Source organism: Varroa destructor, unplaced genomic scaffold (genome assembly GCF_002443255.2).
Source record: "Varroa destructor unplaced genomic scaffold, Vdes_3.0 BEIS01000004.1, whole genome shotgun sequence".
Taxonomy (NCBI): Eukaryota; Metazoa; Arthropoda; class Arachnida; order Mesostigmata; family Varroidae; genus Varroa; species Varroa destructor.
The window spans coordinates 866,085-890,489 of record NW_019211457.1 but is presented as its reverse complement, the minus strand read 5'-3'; the positions used below and the strand labels follow the sequence as shown (position 1 = coordinate 890,489).

Below are 24,405 nucleotides of genomic sequence, written 5' to 3'. Positions count from 1 at the left end.
AAGGGGGCGAAAAGCATAACAAAAGGGGGCAATTTATAGCTGGAACCACGACGAATATCAGGTTTGTTCCGAACGATGACAGTTGGAGGGTATTAAATTCGAAAACACTATCATCATAATCCGAGTATTTTGGTATTTGCTGGGTTTGGGCACGCTCGAATGTTGAGAGCATGTTTGCCAACATGGAGACATGAGCTGCGTCACTCTGGTCGAAGAAGGTTTCCGTAACGGTTCTCGCAGATTGTTGTATTTACCATGCATCGATTGGCGCGATTATGTTATCGTTCGGAATTCTGTTTTTCTGATGTTATGAATCATTTTACTCGGCGACGGTGTAATAACAAGCGATTGGACGAAAATGATTGTGAAACTCGACACAACCGGGTCAGACTGTGTGTTGTTCAGAGCTCGAGCCAGTTGATCAATGTTTTGGCTCTGAATAGAGAGTCGAGTGCATGCTTCGTGCAATTCGCAGAAGTGACGCTTATGGCTACGCTCTGATATATATATATATAAGGATAAGAATCCTGTCGATCAGACGACGCGACACATTTTCGACATAGACGACTATGAAACCGACCAACGAAAAGGAACGCGATTGTTTTAGTAATATCAGTTAAATGCAAATAGTTTCGCTATTAATATCACTGTGTAGATTTCTCCGCGTGATCATTATTTTGGAAACGGTGGGCGCTAGTCAGCTTTGGATTGATATCTATTAACCCCCCCCCCCCCCCGCTGCCCGTTCCGCGGATAAGCGTATTCAGAAATATTCATGAACTCATTCAGTCATTTATTGAGGCAACGAAAATACTAAGAGACTAAACGAGATTAATGTGACAAAGGGACAAACGAGATTCGAGGGGCTTTACCTAAACTCGGGAGGTAGATAAAAAAAAAAAAGAATATGCGGGAAACTCTTTCGAGTGTCCGTTCAAACAAAGATAAATTGATAATGGGCAAAAATCATATTTACTACAATCAGTAAATCGAGTGCCACATGTAGGCACGCTGATAGAAACAACGTCAACGGTAGATATACATATATGAGTAAAACAAGCTTTGTGAAGTATGGGGTCCTCGATGTAAATCACAAAAATTGCCTGATACAGTTAGCTCCACAGCTGATTCCGACTACATTCTTGAGCGTCGTTTGCATGCGTGGCTCGAATAGTATGTAGTGCTATAGGAAACGTGTTCGCCTGCTAAAGTTAAGAACACGTGGTGGTCTGGGTTCGAATCCGGCCGTAGGCACACAACTCGTCTAATGGTGAAACGAGCCAATCGTCTGATGTGATGCTTAATGGCTTAGGTGTCGGACACAAAACCCGGAGCACTCAAACCATATACGTTAAGTAGATTCTTTGACGGGTGGCTGATCGACGATAGCAGATAAACCGTATTACTGCCGTTTCATTAGAATGAAAAGGCAGCTTGGTAACTTTGAAACCGAAATTCGGTCGTATTGCCACTGATGGTCTCGCGTCGCATGGTCTCTTTCGATTACCGTTAATTTACCTTTTGCACCTTGCTCCGGTTTCGATTTGTCACCTGTAAGAACCCATAAAATCGCTGACACTAAGCATGCCATGAATAAAAGTGGGCATTATTCTGCTGCAAACGATTAATCGGCGGTTTGTGGCGTCATCGGCCCCTGGTGCTTTTTACCCTGCCACAATTATCTATAGTAATGGCTGTAACTGGCAAATTCTCCATTTCGTAGCAGCAACGCCCGAGTATTGAACTCGAGCATGTGGCACACGGACGGACGCGGTGAGAAAGAGAGAACGGACCGGCGCAAGGACTTAACGGAAAAATACAAAAACACAGCAAAAAAAAGAAAGAAGTTGACGCTATCTTCTTCCACCCTTTGCCACAAGCGAGAGAGTATAGTCAGCTAGTTGATGCGCGCCACTAGAGTTGAACGCTAAGCGCTCGGCGACCGCTGAAATGGCTGGACTGGCATTAATCATCGAAGTAGTGTCGTTTTGCCCAACATATTGCTGCAAACTCCACAAAGACATAAGAGCTGGCGGCATCGACGCCGACGACGGCAAACCATTGTGAAGAGTTAAGCACAAAGCTTTCCGAAACAGCTCCCGTCGAAGCAGCGGGCTTGTTCGGTAAAAGTAGCTCAGCCGGTGATACTCTAGTCCGCCTATTCTAAAAACCGGCTGTCTGGTCTCCATCGTCGCCACAAAATACTGCAACTATTCGAAATGGGCTATAAGCTCGCCGAGTGTCATCAATGGCTTTCTTACCTTTGCCAGTTGCTGTTGCTGCAACCAGAAGAGAAAAGGAACAAATACGAGGATTCAGCGTTTACAGATTTCTATCAGGTAGACGCTCGTGAGTGTGTGGTAAGCAAAGCAAATGGAGTGCAATGGAATGAGCTGCCATTTCGTGACTCCTTCCCCCGTCTGGTACTGATCAAACAGAAACGACAGCACAAATTCGATTGGTGTTGCCTTTCCCCAGGGGGCACCGAGGAAGCAACAAGGCATCGCTGCGGTACAATACCCCTATAATATAACGTCGAACGCATCCAGTGGGCAGATATTGCAGGCGACTAGCGGAAATTGGCGTGGCTTTTGTTGACAGGTCACTGCGTCAGCTACTATTGCCTCTGGTCCTACAGATTCAACTAGGACGACTGAAAACCGTTACAGGAGGGCACTCATTGGAGAGATGTGTCGTTTTCCGCGCTGGCTGCCACCACTAAATAAATGTGACGCCTGGTGGATCTATTGGTGTAGGAACCAGGAAAACGATGCAGGTTGGCGTTATTGAATGACGTCTCGACGAAGGCGAAATAGTTATAAAAATTTAAATAACATTGCGGTGTATAACCGTTGTAACAATTTAGTGTTTGATTACTATCATTTATATGGTCGGCAGCACTAATGGTTCAGCTTACGCGATAACGAAGGCAACCAGCTGAAAAAACGATAAATTTCTTGTTTACTTTTGCATTAGACGACATCTGAATAGTCATGCTGTTAATGTTTTAATGCCCAACACATGCATGCACATACTGAAATGCGACGTGCATAGCGGGTCGTGGGCAATATTCTTAATGGTTTTATTTTTCTACCTGAATTAGACTTCCGTACCAATGGAAAGTGTTTATAAACGATATGATGCCAGGAGTGCGTGCAGCACGAAGGACCGAATGATACAAACACGTGATTCAGTTGCTGTTGTTGTTGTCATCGCAGTTTTTGCATCTTTGTCTCATTTTTTTTCGCGACTATAAAATATAAACGTATTGTTATTATTATGCTCATCGTACGACGCGTTTGCATTAGCTTCAGTCTACCATCCTGTATTCACTACAGGGTAGAGCTCGGTGTCGTATAAGGAACAATTTTAACGCCAAAAAAAACTATAGCCCACACAAAACCATATGAGAAATAACACAAAAACAGGATTGAAGACGCCCGTGCAGAGCGTAAAAGTCTAAAATTACGCTACTAAATTTGGCTACGAATGAAACGGCTGCAGCAGAGGGCCCAACTATTAAAGGCGCTTACTGGATAAGCTGGCGCTAAGCAGATAAACAACAGCCGAATAGTAACCGAGTAAAGCTTACACGTGTATGTGCGCAGATTTATGATATTTTTCGTCACGATTTCTGCTTGCTCATATATATGCACTGTTGCTGCAACTGTTATTGCAGCATTGATCTTCTCCGTGACGCCAGCATATGGACGCCCGACGGTTGCTTTTCGATGTAACGCCCTGTACGAGACCAGGGGGAGTAAGGACACAAGACGGCGCGCGCGCGCAGGACGCAAAGCCCGGCTGCCTCCTACATTCTTCCACGATCTTCTTCGTTTTTCTTCTTCTTCTATTAATTTCCAGCTGCTACCAGCGGAGTGCGCTTAGGGTCAGTTGCATCAGCAGCAGGAGTAACACAAGCTTCCTCGGGTAGTTCGACTAGGCAGCGTCGTCATCGTCAGGACTGGTTTAACAGTTTCGACTGAACTGGCTGTAGCTGTAGAAAGTCGTCACTTTCGTTGTTCTGCCAAGTCTCTCCATTTCGCTGCGGTATCGGTTGTCTGCGGTGGCAGCGGCGGGCTGCGTCTCTGTTCGGCCTGCTTTCGGCCTGTTCGGCCCGCTTTCGTTTACTTTCTGGTTTCTTCTACATTTTCTTCTCCTGGCCTGTCTACGGTCTCTCTTGGCGGTCATCTCTTCGATGTACTGCTGCAGCCGATGCCGATTCTGACGGCCAGAAGGGGGCCTACACAGCGAACTGACGGACTCTAGAGGACTGTGGTGGTCAGGAGAGACCTAAGTCGTTTTTGCTAACAGCAGCCGTGGCAGAGCAGTAACATCAGTAGCAGCGGGCGTGTGTTCCTGTAGCATGCTGTAGAGATCGTGTACAGTCGCGGTGGTAACAGTACATCATAAGCCCGTTGATTGTTGCCAATCGTGTCGCTGCGGCCGGCTTTCTGCGCGACCCGTCAGCCTAACGCGAACCGCGTAGTTGCCGAAGAAAGGAAGCTTTTTGCTCTGCAGCAGCAGCAGCAGCAGAGTCTGTTTTATCTGTCTTTCTCGACAAGTTAAGCTGGAATGGCAGCAGTTCGGTCGGTGGCCATCAGCTATGTTCGGGTCAGCTTAGTTCGTCATCAACCGTCTTAGTCGCAATTTCCCTATCGGTCTGACTGCGTTCCTTCTTTGCTTTTCTCGCGCTTGGTTCCGTTACACTGAGGCGCTTTTGTCGGCCGCTCACTGGACGACCGAACCGAGTGCTGCGTCTCTGATTATCTCCGCATCGTCTCGGCCTTTGCCTGTGGCTGCGACGCCAGAAGTAGCCATAGACTTGTGTGTTGCGACTTGACTTCTACGAGCATAAGAGCGGCACCAGCTACAGTGGCAGGGTGTGTCGTTTGTCTTCATCTTCCGATCTTTCAGAGTATTAGAAACTGCGTACTGTCCGACTTGAATCGAGAACGAGCTTCGACTGGTCTTCTACCTTTCCATCTTCACACGCAGCCGGACGCAGCGTAGGGAAACTTCAGAGGAGTAGCAGGGTTTAACTGTCCTATCCGAACACACGTGTGTTGTATCTGAACCACGGTAGATAGTTCGGTGGTGCTGCAACGGTTGGCATTATGTTAGCCGGGCTAGGTGGTCTTCGTCTGAATACCTGACGCTATGAAATGAGCCCGTCAGCAATGCAGACGAAAGAACGTTTCAAGTGTTTCGAGTAACGGGCCGAGATGGCAGAATAACCCCACATATGAAATAACAATGAAGCGACGACGTGCACTTCGACTTGTTTCCTGTATATATATTCGATGGGATGCCGCTATTATTGCTAGTTAAGTAGCTGAAGGGAGGGTACTTCAAGCGTCGGAATGAGGGTCGTCGAAACCAATTCAGCTGACCGGTGAATGTACGATATTTTTCCGTAGCTAACTGTCTCTCCACAGCTCTGAACGTTTTGGCAATTCGATCAGCTCTCTATTAATTCATCATCGTCTCTATTACCAAACCTTCATTCGTAGTAGAAATCAAAATTGCCTGCATCGACCTTATTAATATAGCACGGCAAAAAAAAAAAAACTAGCCATATATCTATGATCGGCCACTTTGTTCTACTGGTTAGACTGGGGCGTTTGCATGACTACAAATCAAATGCTTTTTTATAGCGTGCGCATTTCAAAACAGAACCTCTTACGGAGTGGTGAAAGCTCTGTCCAGCCATAGATTCTATCATTCTGTCCGACGGTTTCGCCATTCCCTTTATAATAGTTTCCTCTTACACATCTATACGTACATTAGTGGCCATCGTAAATCGTGGCAATAGGGCGGTTTACATAGTCAGGAGCAAGTCATATCCGAAGCAGCGTATGCCTCTAGCCAACAGCGAAGCGCTATTTGAATTAGGTCAAATTTGGATACGGTTACTGAGACGGCGAAGATAACAACACCAACTACTGCTACAATGGAATCGGTTACAGTTTAACGCAGGAGGAACTCGAGCGACTTATGCTGCTGTGGTTACCGCGCTGTTATTAGAGGGAGCCCTGTTGCTCTGTCGACAGCCGTTGATAATGATGTGAAGTCAAAATGGCTGCTGTCGGAGGGGCAAAGCGTCGGGAAGCGAGCATGGGCGACACATTGACGTGATGCTAGATTGAGGGAGCGCGGGTAACACAACATATTTTGGCGAAATTGTGCATTTCGATCATAGTTGTGCGCTTGCCAGGTCTATAGAGCTCAGCTGAACGTTCTCGTTTAAATTGATCTCATCGGAGACTAGTGCATGTGCCGCAGCGTCTAGGGTACGATCGCATGAGGCGGTTCTAGTGAAATTAATCTAAAATTCACAAGTGAATTGAGCACAACCAGACAGGCCTTAACGCCGAGTACGCCTAGCGGACCTACTGGGAATATTACAGTTCAGTACGGAAAAAAAATATGTATATATTTATATAACGGTATCCATTTTGCTTTTTGACGGCAGCAGCACTAATTTGCGGGTACATTTGGACAAAATGTTAGTTTCGAAACCGATGGGTAGATGTTTGTCTCAGGACGCCCTGAGCAGGAAGAACAAAGTGATACCATGCTCGAACATATGTTCTTTAGGTTAAATGGAAGTCTATGGGGAACCGGGTCGACTGATAATTTTGGTCTGCGTACATTCTCAAATACTTTCCATTCGTAGCATTTCGCTCAAAGGCGAACTAACAAACAATCAAAAAGTGAGCGACATTTGAGAGCAGAAATTTCAGAAAGAAAGCTAACTTAAACTTCTCGCGCCCAATTCAGTATTGTCGACAGGCACTCAAATACAACAAAAAAATATTAAAACCTAAAAGCGTGAATAAATGATGCGAATGTGAAGACTTTAATTTAGAGAAAATTGATTTTTAATATTAGTGCCTTGGCTAACTCTTCCTTTTATTATAGAATTTTAAATAGTTAGGTGTGATACCCTTTTAGCAACGGCACTACATCGTGGCAGTGTCGACGCGGTGGCTTGGACGACTAAGCCTCTGGCTGGGAAAACGAAGGCTCGTGGGTTCAAGGCACGCCAGTATCCTACACTGAACATACTTTTGACAAAAATAACCGGAAAATTGGAAATCTCTAATTCTCAGAAACGGATCCACCCGTCGGTTCTTAGCATACTGCGGGTATTTACGGATATATGTTTTGGTAGCTCGCTGAAACCAGCGTTCTAGTTTGTCAATAGTACTTTTCTATTTTCTCCCGAATCTACATTATTAGATGCATCATCGAATTTGATTTTTGGGAAAAAGGGTCTGATATTCCTACCAACTAACTCTGTATTTACAATTCCTTGCTTTTTTTTTCTTGCATGTTTTTGTCTCTTCTCAGCAGCCCATCGCGTCAAACCTAGTTCCAGACTGACTGAACCCGCTATCTCTTGCTAGAGTCGCGTTGGCTCCTCTGCTAACAAACCCATCAACTGCCTGTGATCTTCACCCTCACCGGTATCTTTCCACACTCTTCGCTTGGTCGAATTTTCGTCTTCTTTAGGAACTTCTTGTTAACGATACAACACGCTCTTGACCACACCGGTACTGACGAAACTGATTATTCATTTGCAACGATGCGTTTGCCCTGCTGTTCGTACGTTTCTGCCAAACGATAAACACTTGCACCGTGAGCACCAACGAGCACGGCCATGGTCACTTTTCTCTGTTTGCTGGCAGGTTAGCAAGTACAAAAATAGGCAAGCGTCAACGAGTCCGCAGCCGGTGACTCTTGTTGTCACTGTTAATTCCGTCCGACCGATGCTGATGCAAAAGAGGCAGCAGCAGCAACTTGGGACAAAGTTGCTTTGCGTTGATGGTCATTAGCGGGAGACATGGTTTTCTCGAAAACCTTTTGCAAGGACAGCTTTTTCCGCGAGCTTTTTTTTCGCAACGCAACGCAAAATCGAGAGCGGCAGCAGCAGCAGCAGCAGTAGCAATTCTAGAACGTCGGATGAGTCCGTAACGCTCCGTCTGTATACGAAACACAACAACTACCCTCGTGATGATTCCTGATAACCTCAAGCGTTTGCTTGCTGCGATACCATTTGTCCTCGCTTCCCTGCCTCAGCGTCTGTCGGTTAGTACTGCTAAAGTACCGCTGTCTATGCTCTGTTGGTATGGCACTGCTGGTGTCGCAAGCGCAGGCTAACGTTGCTGCTGCCGCCGCGATTACTGCTGTTCGAGACCATCAACGTCGACGAGGCCGCTAAGGATTGTCCGGCGAATAGAGACGCTTCGCTGTTTCCTCCGTGTGTTCGTGTGCCGGTCGCGCACGTTTGTCCGCGCTGTGTGCACGTAGATGTGCCTTCGTTATTGTTGTTGATGATGATAGTGACTGCTGTTACCGTTATGCTACTGTTGTTGCATGTATGACTTCTATTATCAATCTGGTGTTTGGTCGCAGCGGATGGTGCTGTTTTTACTGCGACCATGGACAGCACCCGCTTGCTTTCAGCTCTTGTCGATTAAATCAGCAACAATCACACCGCAAGAACCACGCCGGCCCCGCTGCTTTGAGTTCGGCCGGGCTGCGTCGAGATCGTTCATTATCACTCGACAGGAGCAACAACGTCAGCAAGAGCCTCTCTGTACACACGTTATCTCCTAAAGAAAAGACGAGCTCGAGGGGCGACGCAATAGCGACGGAGACAGGACAACAGAAATGACTGGTAGACAATAAAACGACGAAGATATTTGATGTCGCACGGGCGACGCTAGGGTCACAATTTACCAGTAAACCCTAACTTTACGACAGCGACGTGACCATACACTGCTACAGTTACAGCATCGCCCGAAGTTTGTTGCTACTGTTATTGCCGCCGTCTCGGCATACAAAAACATCAATATGTTTTTCAATCAATTAACTTTTTTCGGCATCCGACAAACGTGAGATGCGCCAATGATCCAATGAAACAAAGCGTCAATCAGGCGAAGAAAAGGCGCTACCGTAATGTGGCAATCCTATTTAGTGCTGCCAATATCACACAACACCAACATCGTGCGGCATCCTCAAAACCTTGATCACATTTTCATTGTATTTTAGGGTCCTGATCTCCCGTGTTGCTCATCGATCACGGTTCGTGAATTCTCTGCAGCTCTTTTCAGCATGACTAGGAGATCTTTGTTTGCAAACAAGGTTACACTTCACTGTTAATAAGGGTATTTTTCTGGGACTCGCATCCGCTAAATTTTGAACTCCTGAACTTTGGACCCTGCTCCGGATTTGGTGTAAATAATACTCCATATTTTTTAATATTACTTTAGACCTGTGCTCACGGGGTGTGCTAGTAGTGCTGTGTACGCTTTTCCATATCCCCTACGCCCATCTGATTTGTTCCATTCTCTCGTGAATAGCATTATTCGAAGTTGAACATCTCCACGTGACAGATCCGCAATGCACAGTTATTTACCGGCCTCAGCTCCGTCTATCTTCATCATATAATCATATCTTTTTCGCTAGTATCTTGTAGAGAACGAAATAAGCGTACTTGCCGGTCATTGTCCCGTTCGCCTGTTGTCTTCGTTTATCGAAGGGGCCACAGAACACTGACACGGTGCCTCCGGCATGAGTGGCGCGAGTCGGTGGAGATCTCAACGAGACTGGCGATAAGGGCCGCTCATAGGAATGGCGAAAACAAACATGTATATGTTCGAGAGAGAGAGAGAGAGAGAGAGAGAGAGAGAGAGGAGAGCAGTTTTCGAAATAATACCGTGACAATTTAAATATCGCAGATAGCAATTATTTGAGCTCGGCATCGATGTCGGCAAGGCGGTGTCGAACAAACGTTTCTGCTACCCTTCCGCTAGATGGCCAATTATTGTAGTTGATGAAATAAGCCTACCTAGTAGCCTCTTAAGCTGTACTGAATTAGCGTCTATTTCCCTATTCGTTCGTTGACTCAATAATGAACACACCTTATATTTCGGTTACTTTGTAATTATCGCATTGTCAACACAGTAAATATTGAACATTTCTCGGCCATCGATCGTTGTATATCTTTTCGAAAAAATCTACGTCTTGACTCCCTTTTGCCCCTTTCGAAAACGGTTCTTCTTAGTTTCTCAACCTCTTGATTCGATGACGTCTCGCCACATCCACTTCACGAGGCTTCCCTGGACGATTTTAGTGTAAAGTATTCCAAATTGGTTGTCATTTTATTCATCGATTATCGTTGATCATGATAATCCTTGTCGATGATGGGCCAGCGACGGATGCAGCGGTCTCCGCGGTCGGAGGTACGCTGTCAAGTTACATGACTAAGTTAAATTCCTAGCGTGCGCTTTTTCTATCTAAGCCAACTAGAACGTCGGCGTCGTTGTGTCACATCGACTCTGCTATGCTTTAAATTTTTGCCCGGTATCCTGCGGTGAATGGGCGGTAACGAAAACTATACTGAGTAATTAGGTAAAGATACCTCTATGTAGGTCTGAAAATTTAGAGAATGTTTAGTCGGTCGTTAACCGTTCAGGGTATTAGCCAACGTGTTACCACCGTCTCCGAAGTGTTCGGCTATTTCAATTGGGCCCGACAAACAATGTAATGCACATAGCGGTTCGTGCGGTATTCTGCTAATTGATAGTTCTGATTAGGCAGTTGACTGTTTGGCGATCAGCTACCGTTATTCCACCGTTCGATATCTACAATCCTTTATGCCCGAGAGCCGGTAGAAGTCCGATAGATTTCGACGAACACATGCACTAACTAGCTCCACCTTAGCTAAAACTATAATCACGAAGATTAATTAGTTTCGATGACAATATTGTACTAATTGCTCATAGCTTCCTGTCGCTGCTTTACTCCGTTACAGGTATTACTCAGACCGTGTAGGGTTCTGCCGTCGGCTAAGCAGAATTACGCCCACAACTACATCGTTAAGTGGATACGAGGCTAACGACCGATTGGAACATTGAAATTGAATTCGGGAATAACGCTACCAGCACGGTGTCGTATTTGTCGAATATGTCGTTAGCATATACTATATTATGTTATATTTACTATAACAGAAAAAGAAACCCAACCAGTTCTAACAGGAGTTCTTTTTTCAGAAAAACAGCGATACAGCGGTAACCCCTCGGTGTCGACGGTACCAACGCGGTTCTTCCTCTAACATTCCCTATCGCTTTCGTTCCGTATCGCCGCGCTATTGCTGTGTCTAGTTAGTCATCGACGGGCGGCAAACGTCCGCCAGCCACATCGCCAGTTCGCGCTGGTCGTTTGGTCGGCCCAGCCCGAGCGTCGAGCGGTTGACTAGTCCTCTGATCATGGTTGAGATCATGGTTCGGATCATGGCTGACAACTGGCGATCAGAGTTGAATATCATCAGTAGCTACGATTGCGACGTGAGCGGTACTTCATGTTTTCGGGCTGACCAGTGAGCATATTGTGACACCGCCGAACGCGATACGGGAACTGATCGCCGCCACGACATAGATTGACTGACCGTGTGTGGTATCGAGTGCACTCCAGGCTGCTCCAGAAGCTCCGTTGCAACTCGAACGAACACGCTGAGTAGGGCTTGAAGGAATGCTTTTTCATCTATGGTAGTCTTCTCGCCGTTATAACCTGCTGCAGTCTCTGTTTAAGTACTTTATAATTAGGACAGGTACTTTTTGTTCGCCTGTCACGTCACCAATCACGCTGGAGAATTAGGCTAGCAATTTTTTGCTGGAAACTTCTAAAGGTCTCGCTCGAAGCTGCCCTATATCAATGTCACTGTGCGAGATCGGTATTTGTTCATCATCCGCTTGGATAATCCGAGGCAGGCTAGTCTTTCTCCACATGATACATCTCGTATTTTGGTGACCCCTGCCGATAAGTGTATATTTTTTGAGATGTCGTATTACGTACTGTCACTGTAAGCGTATGGAAACCAAGTGAAAACAGCTGGATGGCACGAGTCATCTTACTATTACTGCTCACAGCAATGGGGTGAACCTGGCTATGAGCTACGCTGATGTATTTGAGACACTGTCCCCTATTTAAAAAACCCTGCCCCTACTATAGGTTCTTGAGTGACCTCGGAGCGAAAGGGAGTTAATATCAATACGATTCATTTGAACGATCTGATCATTTTAAGTATCGGTAGAATTAAAACAAGAAGAACGCCGACAATCGAAATTGATCATGTAGCCATCTGCAGAACTCGCAATCTACTCAAAAGCTACGCAGAAACAAGAAGAAGACAAGAATGTTAAAGTGGAACGGCCAGAGGTGTCTGCTTGTGGCAAACAGCTGTGCCCCTGTAACTGAAGCTCATCGTGCTGATTTTTCTACGAAGCTCTGCGTATGTGCATTTACCATATAATGATACCATACTGCGTCGCATTGTTATAGTGTACCGCATCCACTGCTTCGAGCAAGCAATGTATAATCAATGGACGTGGTCACGATTGTTTATTTCGTCGTTTATCTATAAACTTCTATACGTATCTCCGTCCACTATCGCTTGTCTCGATGCCGATATGGAACGGGTCGAACAGGCGTGTGTACACGATACGACTCTTCATTTGGCCGCGCGCCTGTGCCTCAAGCCTATTAAAACTAGCAGTAGCTGGGCCATCACGCGCGAAAGCAAGCACAAGCCGTGTACGTAACAATTTCCTTTGATGCAAGCGGGAAGACGTAGCTTGAACAAAAGCGAACTAAACGGGTCAAGGCAGCGGAAAAAGAACCATCTAATTAACTGTTGATCTCCATGCCTGTTCACTGATATGGCACATTGTCCGATCTGGTAATGACGCGTCCTCCAGTCACCTTTAACAGCCTTCGCGGACAAGCGTCAAGAACCGCTAGCAGTGTGCTGATACACACGAAAGGGAGGCATTCGGTGCGGAAGCAAGGCCCCCACGGTAAAACAAAGCGGGCGATTTAGATAGAGGAAAAGAGAAAGTGCTTCGTTATGCGTGTATACTTTCAACCACCCATCTTAATAACTTATGCGTCGGTGTGCTCCGGAGTCTTTGAGTGTAGGAGATAGGCAGGACCTAACTCAGCGCAGTTATCATGCCGGGGCCATGTCGTATCGGATCAGATCGTTGCGTCACATGCTGTGATGCTGGTGGACTACGACGACGTCGATGCACTTAGTATCAATAAACGTAGAAGACCCGGGGGAACGCCGGTCGGCTGGAGGGACCACAAAGGCTTCGCCGCGCCCCTATGCGATTATATATATCTGTATTGAGATAACGGGAGAATCTCTCGTCACGGTCATCCAAGTTTCCATGTTATGCTGGCCGACTCTGTTGGTTTTGCGAGATCGGTCGCAGTCGCTGCCGTCCCACGCTGCCGCTGCTGCCGCCGGCGTCATATGACTCATCGACGTAAACTTCGTTCTCCTTTGCTTTCCAACGACCCACCTCTCCATCGGCTTTTTTAAGTGTATTTGTCAGATGTCTCCCTGCTGCTTTCTGGTCGTTGGCCGCCGCCGCCAATTCTGCCAGCAGTATTTAGTCTTTCACTGCTATGCATCAGCGAAAATTAACAACGTTATGTACTTTCGTGGTGAAAGGTCTAAGAAGAATTGTCAGAACAGATTCGTACATTAAGTCGCAGGAAAACGAAATGATGTGCGGCTCGATACGTCGCGCGCCAAGTGTACGTTGTAGGCTATATTATACGATAATTAGCGGTACTTGGTATTCAACCTTAATAGGTGCGAATATAGTTGCTACGAGAACTAGGGACAGAGCGGATAGCCACCTACTTTCGTAAACCGCGCGTTTGCCTGCCACACGAAGTGGAAGCTACGACTATCATGGCGCGACAAACAACAGAACCAGCTACCGCAGCCAGTTGACGCTGCTGCTGTAGCTGATTGTGGTAATGCAAGTAAGATGGGTGACGCACTGAAAGACTTGTGGACGACAGACCGCTCATCATCGCTAAGAGGTCTATGTGCTTTACTGTTGCTACTAAACGTAGTGGCGATACTGAGTGCCGAATACCGAGCGTGCGGAAAAGTGCAGCCCCAACCTCGACGTCGCTAGAGAGTAGACGTCCAGAACGCTTATATTGTTATTGTCGCGGGTGCTGCTGCGCCTGTCTTTTACGTCTTCTACTACTCCACTGCTGCTACTACAACTACAAAGAAGTACACAGGACGTCATCGTCATCGCTTCTTGGCGAGGCGTCGCTATAGTCAAACAGGCAACGAGTCAGTCAACGTTTGTTTAGTTGGACGCCTCGTCATTTGCTTGTTTGCGTTGCTGGTTGTTTGGACCGACAGATCTTTCGAATAGAGAGCATGCGCGATTCGGGCCGAATAAGAACTGTAATAATATTGTGTGGTCCAATCGAAGTCAATAAAGAAGTGCAGCTCAACGCACACATCGCCGTCTTGGCTGTTCGAGACCGGACGGGAAGGATCCGCTACGACTAGCGAACAAACGGCGCTTAAGCAGCAGCCGTCATCAGCAGCGTCACCAGTTCTGAGTTCTGCGTCTGAACAAGTGGACAGCTATTAAGCGGCATTCGGATGCACTTAGCAGCAACGGAGTCGAAAGTTCGTCGAGAGTCTGACATTGGATAGCGTAAGCATACGGCCGGGAAGAGACGACCCTCATTGGAGTTGTTGCCATTATTGTCTACTATGATCCGACGGATGGATCTGATGCGACGTCGTCTCATGCTTCTCGATTCTGTTTGCCCCGTTCCCCTAAATCTGGCCGTGCATCCGCCTGTCTGTCGGTGTAACTGTTCATACTGTCCAGTGGTAACGGCCCCTTCGCGGTTAATGGTTGGTCTTCGTTTGAATCAGCAGCAATCTCTGATTCGTTGTTGGTCAGTTATTGATTATCTGCCCGGAACGTCTTACTGTTCGGGGACGGATATTGAAACGTGTACGAAATACTCCAGCCGAGATTATGGCTGCCCTTCGCAGTAAAGATAGTTTGATACGGAACTATACGTTATTCATTTACGCGTAACAAAGTGAAAGAAAATTTGTTGCAAAGTCTTTACCAGAGATTTCGAAAGATCCTCCTTTGCATTTTGGCATTCTGGCTTTCAACCAGATAGACCGTTTCTAACATGTATTATTTCAATTTTGTATTCTTTCAATCAAAACCAATGTATCCCTATGGTAAATCGAGCGCTGTTCAACACTTTTCCTTCTACCGAATATCTGCATCCGTTCTCTTTCTACTACGGGAGCGAATAGCTAGTTACCAAACACTTTCTAACCTTGCCTTCTCAACAGTTGACCTCTCAATTGACAATCCACCTCAGCGCCGCTATATTAGGTGCATACATGCAGATGCCGTTTTCACTTTAGCAAGTAGCAACTTTTCGCTTTTGAATCTTTCTGTCCCAATTTCGCGCTCACTACCCGTAGAAGAACTTGGCCTCGCCGACAACAGCGCCATCTAGGAGCGTGCCAAATGTCATCCTTTGCCACAAGCGACAATGTGGCTTGCTCTTCGCAACAGCGGCAGTAGCGCCACCGCCGCCACTCCGCCCGTATCCACAGCCCGCAAAACCATTTCAGTTTGTTTGTCCCCCATTGCCGCCTGTCCGTGCTCTTGTCTGTCATTTTGACGGGACTCCGTCGTGGCAGTACGAAGAAGCTGTATACGGTTGTTCCAGCTGATAATGTCCATAATAGAAAGAAATGATTGGCTGTACCCGCGAGAAGTATTTGTTCAGCGCAGAGACAGGCTCTCACCAGCAACGGTAACGGTGGCAGTCAACGAAGATCGCTGTGGTAAAGCAGCCGTCCACACACGGACAGACAGCCAGAGGAGGGACCGTCGCTTTGGATACTAATGACTGATGCTCAACAAGAGATGCGCGAAAAATGTTTCTCCGTGCGCGAGCACACTTTCACCTCGTCGTCTTTGTGAGTGGAGTTCTTCCGTTACGCAGCCGGCGTGATTGCAGCGAGATGCCCTGTCTGGATTGAGTGGTTGAGCGTCTCCTTGCCCTTAACGCGTGGCGTCTTCGTCGTTCGAATCGTCTTGATGATGCTTATTCTCGCGCGACCATTCGTATATTCTGCCTATGTCGAACAACATGGTTTGCTTGCTTACGTCTAAGAGCTCATAGTGATATTATAAATACGACGTGTGACTTGGAGATGTTGAGGGTCACAGAATATTAGCCAGGCGCCACGGTAACGCCTTCGGCGCCTTCTGGCTTTTGCGACACACTCTCCAGTATAGGATTTTTGTCGGGTCACTTCGGGTCGACTACAATTATCATTATAGTGGATATAGCAAGCAAGAAGATTCCAGTGTGCCGTTAAGATCATCTTTAGCTGTTGTAATTTCCTTCTTCATGGCAAGGTGTCCTCTAAACCCTTCTATCCTAACGAACGTAAGCGGCCGAGGGGACGCAATGAGGGACGCGCCACGTCGAAGTATCTGCAGTTTTTTTTCTTGTAAACGGCAGTTGAAATTCACTTTGATACAGAATAAAAAAAATTAAATGGGTACTCGCTGCATCAGTTATACCGGTAATTGTAGTAGGTAATCGAGTTCTGTCTCAGTTGTGTTTTAGTACTATAAGCCAGATAACCACAATTTAAGTGCTGACAGAGTTGATTACACAGACTGGTCAGACATGATACCGGTACCGTTTACTAAAAGCAATCGTGTGAAGATAACACCTGAGTTTATACTTATTCTTCCCTGGACAGCTTCTATTAAGGCTAGCGCATGACAATATGGGCCTGCGACGATTCGATGACCGACGACGAATAACGATCTAATAAATGCGCCCAGTTTTAGATCAGATTCTACCGTCCTTCATTAACCAATACCTGTAGCACGAAATGAACCGCGTACTCTCGCTAGCCTCCAAACCTTGACCATTTCACCTCGTCTTCTTAGGTTCTAGCAGGGAAACACGTCACCACTACACCCGGGCATGCAAGGAACACCGATCTACGACCGATTTCTCTCACTGCGCAAGAAACTCCCTCTGTTTTTTGTACGAAGCTTAAATAAAGTTCAAACTGAACGTGTTCTTATTGCACTTATAATTACCCTTCTACTAGAAATCATACTAATAGCTTGCCTAGCCTGCATGTCTAATCCTTAACAATGTTACTACTCAGTTAATACCCACATTTCCTTACTAATGTCCTGCCATTCCTTTCAATAGACACTGCGCAATTTACTGTCTATTGACTCGGTTATGTATATGCATAACTATAGTAACAAGCACTAATATTGTTTATTATTTTCTTATTATTGTCGTCTACTTGATTTGTTTTTGTCGTTGTGTCGTGTGGTTGTTTGATTCAAAAATAGCAGATTTCGTCGGACCTTTGGACCTGATTATGCCCGACAACATCGTGTCAGACCTGCGGTACGGGATTGTGCCAGCTGGAAAGGTCCGGCCGGCCGCCGGCGCCGGAAAGCACCTCGAGTGTGAAGTGTGCCAGAAAAGTTTTTCGAGATCGGCGACCCTCAAGGACCACATGCGGCTACATACGGGTGAGAAGCCCTTCGTCTGCAAGCAATGCGGTAAAGGTTTCGCATCATCAAACGCTCTTAAGTACCATCGGCGCTCTGAAGCTCACCAGAACCACATGGCTCTCACAGAGTTCAGCGCCAAATAGCCACTAATTGGAAGAGAGTAGGAATACTTAGCCATGTGCCTATAGGCGTCGCACGCCTTCCATTTGAAGGATCGTGCGCGTCGTCGAATCACTACGTCACCACACAACAAAGCTACTGAGAAAGCTGAACAGGCTGTTGTCTTCCTTTCGCCTTTACGTCGTGGTCGACTGACGCGACAAACAACAACTACGATGTCAACGAAGCTGTCTCTAGTCTCCCATAAACCCCTGCTGTCTCAAATCCTGGCGTACATCCCTGTACGAAACCAGGCCAATCTAGTTAGTCCTGCTTCTATCGAACTTAGCTGCATGCGACGACCAACACCTCAATTCTAGCTGAGGTGTACCTATTCAACGAAACCTGAAACTACCTGGATACCGTGCACGGGACATGATACGTAAGCATCTACAAGCCATTGCTTAGTTTTGCCATCGGTCAATTTCGCTTCGTCTTTACACCGAGACATCTCCACGAATAGTAAGACATTAATCGCCGTCAACCTTTCGCGTCAACTGTTGTCCATGGAACAAACACGAAACACGATAGACGAAATGTGACGCCTCTATTCATGGTTCTCTAAAGTTGCTTTTGCAAACAGTCATATATATATATGATTGGTCGATATATATATGTACTGACATCAGCGTATTATGGGAACAAGAGGTAGCCAAACAAGCAGTTAGCATGGGAAACGTAGACGGTTTTCGGCCGCCACCGTAATCGAACACAGTACTCGTGTATATCTGCGGGTTAAATTGAGTGTGCGACGCAGTATTACATATTATACATGAATACAAATAATATTTAGATTAATATATATATATATATATATATATATATATATATATATATATATATGTATGTATATGTATATGTATGTATATATACCCACGTATTTATATAACAAACGAAAAAACAGAGCAAGTGGATGAACGATCGGACTCCTCTGCTAGATTCGATTCAGTCCAGTCTTGTCTTACCACAGCGCCACCATGACAACAAACCGCTTTGTTTAGTCATGGATCGTCGAAGACGTCGTTGTTGTTCAAACTATGATAAAAATACGGTGAAAATCGTGTTTTCCATCCGTTTAACGCTTTCGACCCGACACGTTGCGACTGAAAGCGCTGTGAGTCGGATCACAGATACACACCCACACGCACACACAAACACACACGAAAAACCTAGCGACCAATGCCACAACAACAGCATTCACACACAGCATTAGTTCGTCAGTCAGTGGTGGCTGATCGATTGTTGATCCAATTTCGTCGAGCTAGTCTACAATAGAAATGTAACTAAACCGAATAGTGTATTTCGAGTCATTAATATGATAGTGTTACCCGAACCAAAAAACAATAGAAACAAACCACATAACATCAACAAGTGCCATATATACATCGACGAACTTATACAGTTAGATGTGCAACGACCACAGCATCAAACTGAGTGAACGCCGAACCCAAAGTGGGAAAATGCTGCGAAGAAACTAGATAAAACGTTGAAGTAATTGAGTGGTTCGCACAAATGATCATCATTCGAATGATGTCATCCAACAATGGATGCAAAGTCTGCCGGGCATGACGAATCACTTAAACCCATAATAATAATAATAATCATCTAGTCTTATAATATGAATAGTAACAGGCTTTCAGTTGAAGCCTTTGTCATTCGTTGCGGCACCTTCAAGACTAGACTACCGCCTGCATCAAATTTTCGTCTCGTTCTCTCCCGGCCACATTTGTGCTCTAAGTCGGCAGAATAGTTAAAACTCAGAATCATGTTTTTACGTTAATGACTATACAAACATATATATATATATATATATATATACATATATATATATATATACATATATATATATATATATATATATATATATATAGACCAAAGATATTCCTAATGTTTCTATGCATAGACTCATGCACTCAACAAGTCTTGTTATATATATAACAGAATTTATTTGCACTTTTGCATCGTTACCACCGCTGATGATGCAGATCTAGATAATTTTCGGGGAACACGGTAAAGAGAAGGGAACCTAACGTTGGAGCGTGTATTTGTGTGTTAAATAGTGCTATATAAGCGGAACCTTTCTGAAGGACTGTATAAGGCTAAACATATAAATGCTATTTTTGGGGGAGAGAATTAGATTTCGAGAAGCTGTTCTACTATCGTGAGCGGAATCAGGCCATCGGCCACATGATTGGTTGCCAAAAAGCAAAGGATAGTTGAGGTACAATCAAGGTATAGACAATAAGGCATAGAGAGCAGCGACGGTCCTCAGTTTCTATAATTTCTTCGATGCAGATTGTATTTACGCAATTTTCTTTTTATCTTATACATATATTGTTCGACCAGCGAAGACTTTCGTGGTCGCACTTAATGATGGACATTAACAAATCGTTAACACACTTAGCCTGCAATTAATTGATTATTTCATTATTTAATCATATCTAAATTAACCTAATTATCACTAGTTTACTCGCCATTAAGTTCACATCTACACAATGATCTGTGTCATTTATAAGCCTCTCTGCCTGTCTCATATGGTCAGTTAATGCAATCGAAATCACATATAGAGACTCTCAGGTGGGGGATCGATAATAAACAACAATAACAGAAAAAAACGACGCGAAACGGAAGTCCAGATGGCGCTGAGAAGTACGGCTGGAAAAACTGGTGGCACATCCAGGAAGATTTGAATCGTCGTACACGTGCGTGTATGAAAGACAGTGGGGTTTTATTGAACGCGAACAGAGCGATGCAAAGATAATTATATCTACTACTAGAGAGAAGAGCATTTGTCTTGCTTCATTCATTTTGGGTGTCATGGTGATCACAACCGAATGTGCCATTGCCTAACACAGTTGCCTTCCGAGACCCTCCGAGACAATATTGTTCAGTATCGAGGGTTCTTGCTTACCGACCCCAGTCGATATATAAAGAATGATATATAAAAACCAATGCTGAAAATATATATACATTTAAAATATTATTACTATCACGTATACAAACAATGTTGTGCACTGGGGAAGGAACGCTGTACAGTTTTGTATTGGGCAATCTGGCCCGTTAGTAATGAGTATATATATATATATATGGTGTACATCGAAAGTGTGTTTGTGTGTGTATGTGTGTGTGTGTGTGTGTGTGTGGGTGTGTGTGTGTGTCCTAAACAAAAAAATTACCGTCGCAAATCTGAGATAAAAAAAAAGGCAACGCAGACACACAAGTACGAACACACAGGTAAACCTTTGTATTCACTGAGTTGAATATAAAAAAGGGAAATTTAATAAGCGAAAACTATAATAACTACTTACGACCCAAAACAAATGACAGAACGGAATATAAACAAGAGAACCTTTACAACGTTTACATGGCCACCAGTAGTAAGGTATATAGAAATCTAAGAGCGTCAAGCTACGGCATATCACCAATGTACTCTCACGCAGTATTTTTCCCATGTGTTTTCTTAACTGCAAATCCAGAAACAAATGGTAACGCCACTACATCAATGGGCATAAGTCTATATGAAGAACATAGCAATAGTGAGTCAAAGAATTTATGAAAAAGAAGCCTGTACCAAAAACATATTGCCTCTAAGAACCAAAGGTTTACACAGCACTTCACCCGCGAATCAGCCCCACCCCCCTCCTTACCTTAAAATATCTTCGCTCACTCAGGAAACAGCAGATGCTCACAAGGCCAAGGAAATGGAAAGGACATATGTCAAATAGCAAGCCTAATAGTCAAATTTCCCGGGAAAAATACGAAAGAAAAAAACGTTGCCAATAATGTAGTCATCTAATTGTATAAGCATCAGCGTGCTAAGAGATCACAGACAGATGAAACACACAAATTCGTATGGGGGATATAATTCGCGGGGTGAAAGTAGATCGACAGTTTGCAGCCGTGAAGGATACGTTGTTCCAAGTCCGATGCCAGTGTTTGCCTCCCTATACCGGTATAAATGGATATGCAGAAATTCATAATGTCCGGTGTTGTTTTCCTTTGCCATACCTTTGTTTCTCGTACCGCCATTACCACCGCCTTCAAACGGACCACATAGTACAGTAGCAAAAAACTGGGGGCATGAAACTAAACTGAAAAATACCACATAACTTCTTGTTAGATGCTATTGCGAGCATCATTATTTGTTCGAATATATTGCGCACGTGAAGTTGAAACGTATTTTGGCGATAATGCGCATCCGTTAACCACAAAGCGCATCGGACGTAACTGCTCCGATTCGATTTTTTTTTAGTTTTTAGTTTTTCGTGTCACAATACATTAAAGAAGTCTATGTTTGCAACGTTTACCAAGTTTCCTTTATGTATGCTTTTGTGTTGGCGTTAATTGCAAAATCGCTTGAAAGAGCGAGACAGAGCTATGAAATTCGCTCGGAATGGACGCGAAATAGTCAGAGCTACGAACGAAATAATAAACGATTAATTTTTCTAGTTTAATTGAGTAATATAAATATTATTTAATTAATATATTATTAAACAACACTCCTTATATACATACTTATATATTATATACATATTAATATAATGTAGAAAAAAATGAGGATAATAATATAAACCAGCAGTCCAAACAGGGAGAGGCAGAGGGAGAGAAACTGTCACGACAAAGGCCGTCACTCAGAGATGACATATTTACTTATGTAACCCGTTACTCTTCCTATCCATAATAACTACACGTATACAATATCGATATAGCAAACGAGCTAGCATGGGAAAGAAACTTGCTGCTTGCGACGGATCTATGCAGATCTTTCGTAGACGTGTCTTATAGTTCTTTAGTTGCTACATTACCGCCACCTGTCATTCGACATGCATATCTATTTGAATTAATGGACGAACCCCCTGAACACAAGAGTGCTGCACGTTGAGCACGCGAAAGACGGCTGATAATCAGTAGGCTATCCTTTACACATCACGTTAGCTTCGTAAGGACCGTAACGTGTTTACGTGTATGGTGAGATTAGCAAAACAGACTGAAAGCTGACAGACAACCGGGTCAACTAGGATTATGCTGGCTTGGGACACGCTTAGCTCAGTAGTCGCTCACCAGTCGCTAGGATATCTAGTCCTTAATTTATATACTCATATTTCTTACCAAGCCGAAAGCGGACAGCAGACAGCGAACAGTGGGCAAGCGAAATGGGCAAGAATTAACAGGCGTTCTTCATAAGAAGCCGAAAGGGGGGCAAAGGACGAAGAAAACACAGCGGCTTCGCCGACTAATGATAAGAACTAAAAGAAAAACAACAACAATTCAAGCAAAAATGATGTGACAGCCTGAGACGAAAGGGGCAGAATGGTGACCTCACAGTAATCTATTACGACGGCATCAACAATAACCATACCTACGACAGAACATCGGTGGCAAAGGAAACCGCGTAAACAACCAGAAAATTGCGAAGCTAATGATCAATAACATAAGTAAATAAGACAAATGATGATGATGATGATGATGATGATCGTGGTTATGATCGTGTCGACGTAGTGACGACCATCGCCGTCAACGACGACGATGAAAACAACTACCAAAACAACCAAATATGTGTACATAGTGTTATTACTTCATGAAAAAAGAATACAACAAAAATTATTTAAGATTAATAAACTAAGGTATCTAAATTAAACGTGTTGTCCATTCAGTTGGTTTGAAACATACATTTTATTTACGTTTTGCCAGCTTTCCTCTTAGTGCAATAAAAAGATTCTCATGTATTTGTAAACGAACTGAGGTAAGCTTAGGTTTTATCCATATGTATGACGAAACGTGCGAGTATTTTATGTTGCTATTTATTATAAAGTAAATGGTAACAAATGAATAAAGGATAATTTTTACATCCATTAGTGAATGTTCGCCGGCTATGGATACCAAGAGTGCTTGTGAGCTGTATAAGTAATGTAATCGACATGGGTAGAGCGATGAAGACAGAGCTAATTAATAGTTTTGCAAATACTAACTGCTGCAAAATTTCGTAGTTGTTTTCCTACGCACAGTACTATATACAAGTCGCAGTCGACAGGATTCGAACCTGTGCGGGGAGACCCCAACAGATTTCTAGTCTGTCGCCTTAACCGCTCGGCCACGACTGCACGTTTTGCTTTCATGATTTTATTTTACTTAATGTATTATAGAGTAAATAATAAGAAATTAACATTTATCATATTAATAAAGGACAATTTAACATATGTTAGTGAACAAACGCTGGCTACATACGCAACGACTGCTTGTAAGCTGCATAATTAATGCAATCGAAATGGGTAAAGGGATGAACACAGAGCTAGTGAATATACTTGCAAGTATTAATTGGTACAAAATTTCGTACTCGTTTTACATTACACGATAGTACCTATATATCTCTCGTAGTCAATAGGATCCGAACCTCTGTGGGGAGAGCCCAACAAATTTCTATTCCGTCGTCTTAACCACTCGCCCACGACTGCATGTTAAGGACATTGCATAAGTATAATAATGCTGACGAAAACTACTCATAACTATAATTAATGACATCATGTGGGGCACTGGAACTTCTATCTTTAGGATAGCATATTCATAACTTAAAATCTACCTTTTGTCTACGTCAAATGCTAATCAGATTATAAGGGTAAAAATACACCGCAGCCGAAATAGCTCAGTTGGGAGAGCGTTAGACTGAAGATCTAAAGGTCCCTGGTTCGATCCCGGGTTTCGGCAGTTAGTATTTTTACCATCCATTTAATTTGTTTGTGGAAAAAGTCAAAGGAGCGTAAGGATCTAAAATGTATTTTAAATAATAACGTAGCATTTTGTTAAAGACAAT

The 24,405-nt window shown here is 44.3% G+C and overlaps 1 protein-coding gene and 2 non-coding genes across 11 annotated transcripts in view; 2 read left to right on the top strand and 1 right to left on the bottom strand.

The window, feature by feature from the left end:
- LOC147755718 (uncharacterized) overlaps positions 1–23,235 on the top strand; it is a 31,543-nt gene extending 8,308 nt beyond the window's left edge. For 2 of the 9 annotated variants that reach the window (XM_086988099.1, XM_086988098.1), the window contains 2 exons: positions 10,826–15,856; positions 17,274–23,235. In XM_086988099.1, the coding sequence (XP_086844225.1) occupies positions 15,790–15,856; positions 17,274–17,581 (375 nt within the window). In that variant the 5' untranslated portion in view covers positions 10,826–15,789 and the 3' untranslated portion in view covers positions 17,582–23,235. Of the gene's footprint in view, positions 1–803; positions 15,857–17,273 lie in introns of those variants that run through there. The other 7 variants (XM_086988094.1, XM_086988095.1, XM_086988093.1 and 4 more) reach the window with 5 other exon arrangements.
- A 381-nt stretch (positions 23,236–23,616) lies between these two features.
- TRNAS-AGA (transfer RNA serine (anticodon AGA)) lies at positions 23,617–23,698 on the bottom strand. Its single transcript has one exon. It is a non-coding gene; the product is annotated as a tRNA-Ser (tRNA).
- Positions 23,699–24,226: 528 nt separating this feature from the next.
- TRNAF-GAA (transfer RNA phenylalanine (anticodon GAA)) lies at positions 24,227–24,299 on the top strand. Its single transcript has one exon. It is a non-coding gene; the product is annotated as a tRNA-Phe (tRNA).
- The last annotated feature ends 106 nt before the right edge of the window (positions 24,300–24,405 follow it).